The 14174-nt window shown below is 28.4% G+C and overlaps 1 protein-coding gene across 5 annotated transcripts in view; it reads left to right on the top strand.

Annotated features, from left to right (window-relative positions):
* LOC123296943 (phosphatidylinositol-binding clathrin assembly protein LAP-like) overlaps nt 1–14174 on the top strand; it is a 42004-nt gene that overhangs the window by 17386 nt on the left and 10444 nt on the right. For all 5 annotated transcript variants that reach the window (XM_044878667.1, XM_044878669.1, XM_044878664.1 and 2 more), the window contains one exon: nt 13390–13608. In XM_044878667.1, the coding sequence (XP_044734602.1) occupies nt 13390–13608 (219 nt within the window). The remainder of the gene's footprint in view (nt 1–13389; nt 13609–14174) is intronic.

Genomic DNA, 14174 nt, shown 5'->3' with positions numbered 1-14174 from the left:
AAGAATGAGAGATTTTTAAAATGTTTAAAAAGTCGAACATATATTTTAGCTAAAGATATTGCAGGCGTTAATAGCAATTTAAAAAATAGCCACGTTGGCGCTTCATAGCTTTGACGACTGCTCTATCCGTACAATGTTTAGTTTTTTTAGAAAACTTAAATCCACTAAGAGTGGAAAATGGTGAAATTTAGGGTAACAGTCGAACCTGGTAAATTGCTTACCATTTCGCACGTGTCAATCTCGGTGATGATAAATTTTCCATAGGCCTTGAATTATGCTTACTATTCTAGCCATTACATACTTTTCCTAATTTTTCTTATCAATTTTCAGTATTGATTTTCATCACGGATAATAAAAATTAAATTTTCTTATTTACAAAGTGTAGCGTCTCAAAATAGATCTCTTATCAAATTTTCTAAAAATAATAAATAAACGTAGAGTTTCATTTTATACCTGAGTTGTATATTCACGTGAATAATATAAATGTCATGCAATTGCAACGTCGCGTCATGCCACGCCATCGCTGTGCGCTGTATGAATTGAATGAATACATAACTGGTTACATTTTAAGATTGCATGGTAATAATCATAATTTTTTTTTCTTCAATTTTCAAACATATGGTTTATTGCATTTTAATCTATATAATGGTGTAATCATAAACAGTATCACATTTTTAGCAAGGCCACACATGCTGTTACATTTTTATATTTTAACCTCTATATTCTGACAAATAAGAAGACGTGAAACAGTCATCAAATTATTGACGATAACATATCTGTTTGAAGTATAATTACGATTAAAATTAGTACTGATTATGATAGCTGGAGTACATATTTGAGGCACATTGAAAATATTAAAGTTTATAACTTGCGAATGTGTAAATCCAAATCTCCACCAAATCATGCCAGGCGATGATATTTCGTTTGATTCAATATAAGACTTTAAAATGGTGTAAGTTTCAAAGTGCCTCAAGAACATTTTTTGCATAGGAAAAATTGCAAATTAAAAATTGCATAGGTCACTAACGCCCTCACAACCTCCCAGCCAGTTTGTCGATTTCACTATCCACACATTCGCAAGTTATCAACTTTAATATTTTGAATGTGCCTCAAATATGCACTAAAAAAAGCCACTCACTCAGCTCTTAGAACATGACTACATTGACTTGAAGTTAACACTAAAGTCATATTTCCTCCTAATTATATGCTTTCTACTATTTAAAGTTTTTTATTGAAATGAAATTTATAAATGCTTCTATCACTTATAAACATTATAACAAAGTAGTGATGTGATTGGCACAACCGCATAAGCAGATTTATTGGGTTTATTTAAATAATAATAATATTTCTTGTCGAACTTAAACCAACGACCTTTGAACTACTAATGCTTTTAGTGTCGTCCGATGTACCAACTGGGCTACCGATGGTTGTTATATATAAAAATATGTTGTATATTATATAAATTATCAATAAGTTTATTTCAATCTCTCTGTAAATTAGTAACAACAATCTTCATCTAGTTGACACAACCGCACATTAACTAGGCATGACAGATATATGTTCGTAGTAACCAATGCTACTTAAACTGAAATCAATCTCTTTCATAGAAGTAATGATTTTGTTTATAACTTCAGTACTTTTGTATCAATGAATTCATATTTTAAATTCAATTCCATTCTATTTTAAATACAAATATTTAGCTGCACTTGTTGAAAGGAGTGAGTATCTGTGCATCGAATCAAAAAATAAAATAAACTTAGAATTATATTTTCTGTCTGCAACAAGGACTTCCGTTACTTCTGGCACACCCCTGTATACAAGAATTATAAAGTGACCGAGTATAAAGTCCACACTAATAAAATTATCTTTCTTAACATTAACACAATCCTCAGGTAAATTTTCAACCCTCTGGCTCAATTTGGGAGAGTTTTGAAAATGCGCAAAGCTTTAAAAATCGCTAAAATTGATTATTTCTCGACATAAAAATGAGGAGAAGTGGGCTACATACAAATTTTCAACCTTGTAGCTTAATTTAAAAAGTCTGTGAAGGCGCACATATCTTCAAAAAAAAAAAAAAAAAAAACAGCGCAAAATCATGATATTTCGACCCAATTTATTTATCTCGTCGTTAATAGTAAACTCGTTATAAACATAATTTGTATATGGAGGCTGTGTGCTTGGTTCACACCAAATTTTTGAATGTCATTAAGTATGTGGTATATTTTTAAACAGTACTAAAGTGCTGCTTTGGGAAAAAAAATATTTTTATCAAAAAAATATAAATTATTGTCATTTGGGTGTGACTTACATTAAGAATATTTATATCAATGTTTTTTATGTCGGAAAATTATTTTTCAAATTTTCATCGTGCTGATCAAACAAAATATATAAATTGCTGAGAAGATTTTCTCTAAGTGGTATAATATGTTGAGATAGAAAAAGCTATTAAAAGTATCATGTATGAAGGACTTTGATTTATATACACAAGTACACAAAAATTTGGAACAAATTTAAAATTTTATTTCATAATAAAAATATGAAACTCTACCTTGTTAAAATGGGTTAAAGCGGAAAACAGCAAAGTACTTTTAATCTTGAAATTTCAAACTCAGCTATCCTTTTTCTATTCTCCATAACTTTTAAGACACTCTATATGTTGGCATAAAGTATTAATTAAATTTACATAATAATTATATTAATGAGATATTTTGTCATCTCGCCTCAATCCTGTTACTTTTAATCAAACATTTTAATATCATCACAATATTTATGTTAATTAAAATTTTCAGTATCACTGATCTATAAATACATTTCAAGGACTTTACAATGATGATAAAAATATTACCAAAATTATTATTTACTTATTACACTCAAAAATATTTTTTAATAATTAAAAATAGTAAATAAACATCAGATTAATTACCTGTGCAATTAATATAAAAATTATTATTATTATAATAGGTACCAAAACGCTTTGTTATCGATATACAGAAGATTTTTCATATTCGATTATAAAATTTTAAAATCTTTGATCATATGTTTATTTGTAGGTGTATCTGTGTGCCTCTCTGTGGAATCGTAGCTCCTAAACGAATGAACCTATTCTGATTTTTTGTTCGTTCGAAAGGTAATTTGATGGAGAGAGTTTATAGCCATGTGTAAGGTGCAATATTAGTGTTCCGTACCTGAAACAACTAGAAAAAGGTGATTGTCTTATAACGGCTGAGCAAATTTTCTTTAAAAAGGGCTAAGAACACTCTTCAATAAATCACCTATCAAAAACAAAAAAACAAAAAAACAAAAACAAAATTGGTTCATCCCTCTAGGAGCTACGATACCCCCAGACGATTCAGTCAGACCTGATTTTATATCAAGGTTTCCTTTAAATTTTTAATTGTTGTTTTTTTGTAATGGTAGGCAAAAATTAATTTGCCTACCATTACGGTTCCTACAATTTTATCTACATATCTTTGTTTTTGTTCACTGTGACCTCTAAAAGTTTGTCGGTCTTGTTACAAATTATTATGTATTTGGCCCGAAAAGTAATTAAATGCGAACCCCAGTGATATTGGGTATTTTAAAAATATTCCAAAAACTTATCCAATGCGATTTGTCAAATAAGTTTTTCCAGTTTAATATTTATGAAAATATAATGACTCTTCAGTTATGTAATCGAAATACCCATTTATTTCCATTGTAAATATTGAACTGCTAAGTATTCAAGTATTGCACTGTTAAGTATTGCTTTCTACATACTACCTATCTAATGTAATGTTTTAAATATAAAACAATATTTTCCATTTTCCATCAATATTGCATTACCTTTTTTTTATTAATAATAAAATTCGCGTTGAATTCTGCATTTAAAAAAAACTGATAATGAGAAATAATAATTGATGATAATATTGATATTGAATGTGTCGTGTTATATATTTCCAATTCCAATCGTAATAATATTCATTGAATTTAATTACAGAAGAGGTCGAATAAATAAAATAGAAGTCTTCTCCCTTTTTATTTTTTATTATCATTATTTCCATTCTCTATCCATAGGATAATGTGTAGTACCTTGGACCCTTTATAATTTAAATCATTTTTAGTTCCTTCAAAGGTATTTGTATTACTATAAGACAGCAATTATATGAAAAGTCGTAGGGCATTCATACAATGGGGTGACCAATTGGCAAAGATAGGTGAAATATTTATAATTAGAAATTGTATATTTACATACTGTGAGATATACTAACAATATTGTTAATTACCGACGCCCCAGTGACAGTATGTGGGTTTCACCGACAAATGACAGAAAGTGGAGATAAATTTAAACGAACAGGCTAGGCAAGTAGTTCGATTATCGATTCAAGTCATTTGACTAGCTGTTTGATTGAATGGTTGAATATCGTTCAAGCCGCTGCATCAAAAAAGCTAGTTGGCTGCATCATATATATACAGGGTTTTCCAGCATAGCTAGTATAAGGCGTCATAAAGAGGAGTCATAGGATAAAATAAAACTAGATTTTTAATAATATATTAACATTGGAATGTGTAAAAAACAAATTTCATGTTTATACAAGGTAACTATTTCGTGAATAATTTGTTTTTTTATACATTATTAAAAATACAGTTTTCTCTTATCTTATGACTTCTCCTTAAAAAAACGCCTTAGACTAGCGGTGCTGAAAAACCCTTTATATAGGTTAGCTTAGCAACTATAAAAAAGAATTCATATTTACCCTCTAGCCAATAAAAATAGTTAGTTGGCTGTTACTGGACTCTCAAAAAATAGGATACCTATAAAAGAATTTGAAGGATTAAGATTTCTTTAATAGGTTGGCTTTAAAAAACACAAATGTAAATGTATCGCAGGCTGTATCCTCTCCCTTACGGTATAATTAAATTATAAAATGAGGATATTTAAAGTACGTTCCTTGAAAAAAGAATTATTTGCATCGATACAATAAATGTAACATTTTTAATTATTTTTTTTTAAATAAAAAAATTACTGACAATGTTTACTAAAAGGGTTGAGGGGTAGCGTAGAGGAATACATTTTTATCTATTCAGATACATACTCTGAAACTAATAGTCTAGTCGTTTTAATTTTTAATTGAAAAATTCTTATTTATTTAAATATAATTGTGTTTCACTTCACTATCACTACATAATATAAAGCAAAGTCGCTTTATATTATACTATGCACCCGCTTCGCTGAGTTTAAAAGTAAAGAATGATAAAGATTGCTCCCGCTTATCCCTTTTCTATAACACTCGAAATAATGATGGGGATTGTTTTACACAGGCATTTTATATTGACTGTTTTTACAGAAATCTGTAATTTATGATAATTTCAAATGTGAAATTAAATTAAATTTTTTTATTTTTTTTTAATATACCTTTATAAATTATAGTTCATGTGTTATTCTGAAGTATGAGTTATATTGCTGTACAGTTTCATTAAAAACCATTCGCTAGTTTAAGCGTAAAAGCGTAACAAACAAACAAACATACATGCTTACTTTCGCATTTATAATATATAGAGATAGTCTTTATACAATCAGCGGGATATAATTTATATTATCCCGCTGTTTGTTCCTATGTATGCTTAGATCTTTAAAACTACTCAAATTTTGATGCGGTTTTTTAATAGATAGAGTGACTCAAAAGGAGGGTTTATTTGTATAAACCCTCTGATAAACACTGATAATTTTAGAGGTTTCTAATGTGATGTCGTAAATCAACTTATTTTTGTATATAAAGACATTCTGTAGTATATTTAGTATCAGCATTGCACCCGTCTGAAGCCGGAGCGAGATATTTTATAATATTTTTTGTATATTTGAAGGCTTGTGCAATCCGATAAACCTCCTCTAACTACGTCCGTGTAGATATTATATATTGCTTGAATGAAATATGAAGATTGATCTTGTCAAACAACTTAACAGTATAGATAGGTTGTGTACATAAAGTTGACTTTTTCAGTTGAATTCACCGTTAATTATGAAAATTTACAGATGTAAACAAACATTACTTATTACTTGATTACTCATTATGATTTTGAATTTATTTTATTTATAGAGTGGCTGAAAATAAGCCATTGTTATATGTATGTACTGGGTGTCATATCATAAACTTCCCATCTCTAACGATTCTTTATAAACTTTCTATTTCAAAAATTAAACCAAATAGAGGAATTGGATAACTCATTGTGCCTTTTCTTTTAAATTAATTAAATTTCTCAAATACTGAGATGGAAAGTTTACTAACGAAATATTCGATGTACTATTTTAAGTATCGAGAATAGGCTTTTGTCCTAAATTCGAAAAATTGGTTTACACGTTACGTGGCTATCTAATTTACACCAAAAAAATATTATTTTTTAAACAAACGCTATTTGCATTTTATATTTTGTAATTTTCAAAAACCGATTATTTACTACGAAAACCATGTAGAGGAGTGTCATGGTGTCTTGAATGACATCACGACTTGACATACACGCATTTTTGTGAATGCAAGTTGAAGCAGTTGTAAGCAACTTAACCTGCTTCGTTCTTTTAAAATGTAATGTTGTTTACATTGCGTTTGTTATGGCGTGACGTAATACTTTCAATACTTTCTCGTCTTAGAGTATGTTAGGTTAGATTACATTGGCTGCCCAAGAGTATTTTACCACCTTTTCCGCTGATAATTTCATAACTTCCTAATTATTTTGAGAGGCTAAGTAAAAATTAAACTAATTCTTTGTTTTGATGACGGGAATCTAACATGCTACCCTAGGCATACCGCGTACGGATTTGGTTACGCCATAACCAACTGAACTACTATGGTTGACGTAATAAAGTACAAAAATGTCTAAATCTTTGCCTAATATTTCTATGAATAATAATAAAATTTATAATAATAAATGTTTATAAAATGCATTGCACCGAATGTTGCCTGGTTACTGAAGTACTGTTATTGATAATAGGCAGTGGAGATGGGGTCAAAAGTTAAATATCCATTACAAGGACTAAATTATTTTTTACTATAATATAGTTTATAATATATAAGCTATTGTACACACATTTTTATAAAATAATAAAACCAATTTGAATCTTATAAAACTAAAAATAAAATAAAAAACTTCAAGCATATACTCGTATACTTTACTTAGCTAACGAGAACTGTCATAAATAAATAAACTTAATTGAAATCAATTCAAACGATTAGTTAATTAATTTATTTATAAAAATTATATTGGCTGAGCCATGCATATGTATAGGGTGAGAAAACAAGTGAAAATAAATAACTGACTGAGTTAACTGTTGAAATACTCTGTATAGAAAGTGTTGAATGTCAGTGCTTGCATTATTTTTAATAAATTAGACTTGAAAAAACCAACACAATTTTGGCGGCCTTTTGTTTTGATTTTCGAAAGTATTTTCTAAAATTTTTTCGACAACTAAACAATTTTTAATATTTTAAAATTTTAGGCTTTAGAATCAATTACTCTTCCGAACTTTATAAAAGAATAGATTGATACCCGCCCACTTCACTGAGCTTAAAAATAAAAAACACCGCTTTATATCCTCCACCCTCTCTTGATATATACAGTTTTCAATTTTGTTAAATGTAAAATAGTCATTCATTGAGTATATCAGAATAGTTGGCCAAGATGTGTTTGTCATTTACTATTTTAAATTTTTACAGAATTCTTTAATTTAAAAAATGATGATCATAGATTGGAACCATAAATTAAAGATTTCTGTAAAAATTTAAAAAGTGGTAAATGTCAAATTAAATTAAATTTATTTATTTTTTTTTAAATATATCTTTATAAATTATAGTTCATATATCAGCTATATTGCTGTACAGTTTCATTAAAAACCATTCGCTAATTTTAGCGTGAAAGCGTAACAAACAAACAAACAAACATTCTTACTTTCACATTTATAATATGTAGAGATGTTCAAAGATGATTTTAATATTTTGAAAAGATCAAAAATTTAATTTATTTGCATTAATTTTCAGCTTTGAAAATAATCTTTTGGACTTTTTCCAAACATTAAATTGTTAATAACTCAAAAACGGTGAACTTCAGTAAAAATCACAAGGAGCCTTTTTGATGTAAAATTACCCAAAAACCCTCGGGTAGGATTATTTGGTTCAAAAAATTTGGCAGTTTCTATGAAGAAGGACTTATATACAAAAATTGGGCCAATATTGTTTCGAGTAACATGCGGAATATTAATCTATAAGCTTTTCTGAACAAGAATTATTTGACAAAATGCGTTCCCCGACTTTTGCACACTCAACTCTATCCAGCGCCTGCTCTACCAGGCAGTTGACCTGAATTTATACTTACACATTTTTTTTTTGTTACACACTATACATATACATATTGATTAAAAATTTTAATGTTATTAAAAATTATACTTTAGAACTGTCAATTAGAACGTACATGAACTACTGGACTGTCTTTATATCCCCTCTCCCTCCAAAGTATACGTTGAGGTAAAGCGATTGCATGTCAATTAATATTATTCGAATAAAAATTATTCTAGAATTTAATCTTTCATTAAAAAATTGATTAAATACATCTTTTTTTATTCTAAAAATTGCAATTATGTAATACAAAATACGTTTTTTTTTTTCAAAATTCTTTTCTTCGCTAAGGATAAATGTGAGACAATGATGTAATCTGAAAATTACTGAGGTTACTCTAATGTGTCGTAGTTTTAAAAATTATTGTTATTGTTACCTGTGGACATCAAAATTTAGGAGTTTTAAAGTTCCTTGATTTAGTTCTAGCCCCAAAATTATGAAGTATTAGTATTGCATTTCTTTTATTAACTTTATAAAATTTAATTAGATTCAATTGAACATTGAAAGAAATTCTAGTTAACAACTATCAAAGTATTCTGATTAATATCAAAATACGAAAAATGAAACAACATGCGGCAATGACATTGCACCCTAATTAAGTCGAAAAATTTATCCTGAGTAAACTAAATTCTAATTTGATAATTCGTTGCAGAAAAATGAGATATTTTTTTATACATCATCTCGTTAATACTCTCTGACACAAAAAGTGAGTCTGTATCTTTTCTGTATACAGGGTAGGCAATCTTTTCTGTATACTGGATGGGTCATTTTTAACTCCCGCACCAAAAAAAAGGAATATTATAATCTGTCTGTCTGCTTGTGGCATCGCAGTGCTTAAACGGACGAACCTATTTTAATTTGTTTTTGTTTCGTTTGAAAGGCAATTTAATGGAGAATATTCTTAGCTATGTTTCAAGTGCTAGTTTAGGGTTCCGTACCCGAAAAATTTGTCGGGGGTTTTTAATTTTCACTTGTAATCTATAAAAGCTAATATTTAGTATTTTAATTAACCAATCAAAATATAACTTAAACAAAAGTTGCAGAGTTTGATGGGGGGACATCATGTTCTGACATCAGATTGGACCTAGTTCTTCGGGTTGCTTTAATAATTTAAAAAGACTAAATTAACCTTGATAATTCGAAGTCTTAGTTTTCTTGTGTAAGTTAAAAGTTAATGAGAAAAACAAATTCAAAATTAATGAAATTTTATACTATCAGTCTAAATATATTTTTAAACAACAAATTATATATAAATATAATCCACCTACAAATAATTGGTAAACTTCAGTTAAAATATAAATATATTTTTGGTATCTTATATGGAACTAACTAAAAAATGGGTGGATTAGTTATGAAACGGATCAAATTCAAAGTCAAAACTAATAATTATTTGCGTTATCAATTTAAATATTAAATATTATGGTAGGCGTATTTTTTTTTTACAATTGTTTACGAAATTTTTTTTTATAATGAGATTTCTTGTTGCGATGTGAAATTATTCATTTCCTGATAACAAAATATTATATTCATCCCAAAAATCAAATTCAATAATTTTAAAGTTCAAAATAAAAATCAGTCATTACTATTAAGATCCAATCATTTTTGGAAAATTACTTCTTGGCAAAATTATTATTTAGAGTTGCCATAAAATTACACAACCTAATGAATGCTAGCGTATGAAGCTATTTTTAAAAGCTGAATCGTAGTTATATTTCTTATATCATGCTTTCGTCGGGCGGAATTTTCGTACAATTTTTTCCTTACCCCAATAACAATTGTTTATTGTTCTCATTAAAAAAAAAATCAGGATCAATAGGGATTGAAAAATCAGAATCAATAGGAAAAAATATTTTGAAGTTTTATCAACGCATACATCTTCTAAAATATAAAAATTTCCTGTCACTTTCGAAATGGCTTGACCGATTTTATTGAAATTTTTTTTATACTTTCGGTATGTATGAGAATGCGTTGTAAAATATTTTTTACCCTCCTACTCTAAGGTAGTGAAAAAGGGAATGATAGTTTGTATATGAAAGTCCCATGTTAATAATTTTATGGATAAAATATGGATCATTGTTTGCTAAAATGTCAAAGTTAAAAGGTTTTTTTAACTTCATGTCGTTTATGATATTTACAAAAGAGAATTCTAATTATTCTTCTCACAAGTAGTGGAATGTTTCTTTATAAATCGAAAATCGGAAACTTAAATCAATATTTTATCTAGTAATGTAAATTATAAAATATACAGTGCAACCTCGATATAACAAATCGGAAGGGAATAAGTAATACGCTTTTTTGCGACTGATAAAGAACAACTTTTACGTTTCTGAGCCATTACAACTTGGATTTTTAACAGTAGTGACGACCGGCAGTGTTTACATAACTTTCTATCAACCAACAACTCTTGTTTTACGAAAAAAACGTGTTAGAATATGTCGCGATATTAATCACATGCTAAGGGATTGATGGTCCTATATTGGTGGGAACGATATATAAAGGTTTTAGAAGGACAAAATTCATTAAATCAACGATCTCGGAAATGGCTTCAACGATTTTCGTGAAAATGAGTATGCAGGGATTTTTTGGAGCGAAAAGTCGATCTAGCTAGGTTTCATTTTTGTAAAAACGTCGTTTTATCCGTGTTTTCAGAAAAAACTGAAACATACACTGCAAAATATGATTCTTCCTGACATATATTGGTGTGTATCGTAGTTAACGAAATAAAGTACATTACCGGGACATTCAAATTGACATTTGCATGGAGACATTTTAAAAGATTCTTATATTAGTGATAAAATTTGTGTCTTTTTAAATAAAAAAATACCGAGGTACATCCAGATACTATGTATAAAGTTCAAAACCGGCAGTGTACAGTGGCAAGTTTAAATTTATTGTAAATGCAACGAAGTTCACGTGGCAGTTAGTTTTCTGAATAAATTATTGGTGTGGTCTCCAAGGATCATATCCATCACCATCGCTGGTTTGTATTCACTTAACAATATAACTGTTAAGTGTAAAATTATACTTGTTAGTGTATGATGTACCACATTCGAATAATCTCAAATTCACTGATAAATTTTTATTTTCAAAAAAAAAAAAAATTATGAAGGGACATAGACATCGTCGTTGTCATACTACAGAACAAACATCCTGTTTTCAAACAAAATTGATAATGAAGACATTAAATGTCGATTTGAATATTTTGGTTTTAGATTTTGAATAATAATATTAATTTATTTTAGGGTTTATTTTCAGGAATCCTTATGAAATTGCATTAAGATTTTTGAGCTCTTTTAAGATCAAGGTAGAGAGGGGTTCGTATTGAAGATACGGGATGAAATTTTTGTATCAAGGATTTTAAAATCTACTATTTATTTGGAAAAGTCAAAGATGTCGATAAGAGAATGCAGTCAATAAAAATGAATTGCCAATCGTAGCTGACTAATACTTTATAAATGTTTAGTAAACGAACCTTTTTTTACGAAAAAATTGTTTGCTGAGTATATTGACTTGCGATTTTTTCCATTGGCTTCGGAAAGTTATCCTAAAAAAAAGTCTACTTTTTAATTTTAATCCCGCGCCAATGGGGGGAAAAAGGTTCAAATCATAAATTAAATCAGATAGAATATAATAACTTTTAAAAGATTTTAAAAAAGTCAAAATGCTATTTAACCCGAAATTTAATATATTTTTATAAATAAACTCCTTCATATATCCCCCCTCTCTCTTTCGGGAGGCTTAAAGACTTAATGATTATCTTTTGCAAATTAAGACTTTTAATGACGTATAAGGGAGTTTTTGCGGTCGCTAATTTCGAATTTTCAGCCAAAATGTTTAATTTGTTACCCCCTTTCTTCATTTTTTTGAAAATTTGAGCCTTTTTAAGGCATGTAAGGGGGTTTTTAAAATTTCTAATTTTGAATTTATGATCAAATTGATTCAATTACCTAAGTGGACCCCCGAAATAAAAAAAATAAATATATTTTTTTGCAAATTAAGACTTATATTAACGTATAAAGGGGTTTTTGGGGTCGTTAATCTTGAATTTTCAATCAAAATGTTTAATTTATCGTAAGAATCAAAAAATTCATTTATTGTACTGTCAAGATATAATAAAACGCATAGTTTGCATCTCCTGAAAAATTCAATTTTTGAATTTTACAATTATTAATGCCTGAAAAGACATAATTCCATCTTGTAATATTTAATTACATATTAAAACATTTTTTAAGAATCGAAAACTAATGAATACTCTATCGTTGTTTACGATAGAGTATTCATATATGCATGTATTAGTGTTTTATTTATAAAATATCGTAAAAATAGAAAATATTTCTCAAAACATTTTTTTAAAGTTTAATGCGCTACTGCTATTTATCTATTATTGTTAGTTTGACGTAAAGGAAACTATTTTTCCCTTTGTTTTCTTTGGAAATTAATGAATAAACAAAATGAGTTTAAATTTTAATATTTATATATAAGAGGAAAAATTGTTTTACTGTATAACTGTGGTTTGCCACCATCACTGGCCACGTGAATTTTTCATTTGTATATGCATGTGCTGATAAAAAATCCACGTTTTTTTTTTGTAAATTTCTTCAAATTCTAAAATTTGTTTCTTCATTTCTTTAACGACTTGAAAGCTAGAAATAAAGAGCTGACATGCATTTGTATACAAAAATCTTAAAAGTCTAATGATTGGTAGCAGAGTTTTCAGATCTCATGTTTTTCGATTGAATCATCTTTTTTTGGTCTTTGAAAATTGTATCCATTGTTGAAACATAGCTAAAAACACTCTCGATTAAGTTCCCTTTCAAAAAAACAAAACAAAATCGGTTAATCCGTTTATGAATTGCGATGCCACAGACAGGCAGACACCTAGCGGTCAGACTTATAACATCCCTCTTAAAATTGACCTGAAAATCGAAAAATTTTACCTTTCCCTTTTGGAACTCCGCCACACAGCAATCTAATTTTAGCTTTGCTTGACTTCTTTGAAATAAAAATTGTTTTTTTTTTTTTATTACAGATTTAATACATTGTACAAATGAACCAAACATATCAATACCTCAAATGGCAACATTATTAGTGGAACGATCACAACATGCTAACTGGGTGGTAGTTTACAAGGCACTAATCACAACACATCATTTAATGTGCTATGGAAATGAACGCTTTACACAATTTATGGCGTCCAGCAATAGTACATTTCAACTTAGTAATTTTTTGGATAAAAGTGGTGTTCAAGGTATAAATCTGACAACCTCTTCCTAAGACCTTCATAAATGAATGCATCTTTTTATTTTTACAAATTCAAATCTTCAATAGTAGATATTATAATGCTTTTGCTTTTATTACAAATTTTTAGGAAATTTTTTATTTTCAGTAGTTAAGTGTCTAAAATTATGGAGAAATATTCTTTAGTCGATGAACTTTTATGTATACTTATGTATACTTGCGGACAATAAAATTGCAACACAATCAGATATATTTGGTGGTACATACACATTATTTAATTTGTGTTTTAATGCCAACGAATATATATAATACTCGAGTGATATCCATTCGCTTCGCTGGGTTTAAAAGTAAAGATTGATAAAGATTGCTCTCGCTTATCCCCTTTCTGTAACACTCGAAATAATGCTAAGGATTGTTTTACACAGCTAAAATATATGTATGGTTTTCTATTTTTTTTTTAATGTATAATAGTAATTATTCATTGAGTATATCAGGCCATAACAACAATTTGGAGAAGAAATATGTGTGTGTACGTGTGTGCGTACGTCTGTGGTAATTTGGATTAAAAAATAATAA

The sequence above is a fragment of the Chrysoperla carnea genome, chromosome 3 (assembly GCF_905475395.1).
Source record: "Chrysoperla carnea chromosome 3, inChrCarn1.1, whole genome shotgun sequence".
Taxonomy (NCBI): Eukaryota; Metazoa; Arthropoda; class Insecta; order Neuroptera; family Chrysopidae; genus Chrysoperla; species Chrysoperla carnea.
Note: the sequence above shows the minus strand (reverse complement) of the source record. Positions and strands in the feature narration are given on the sequence as shown.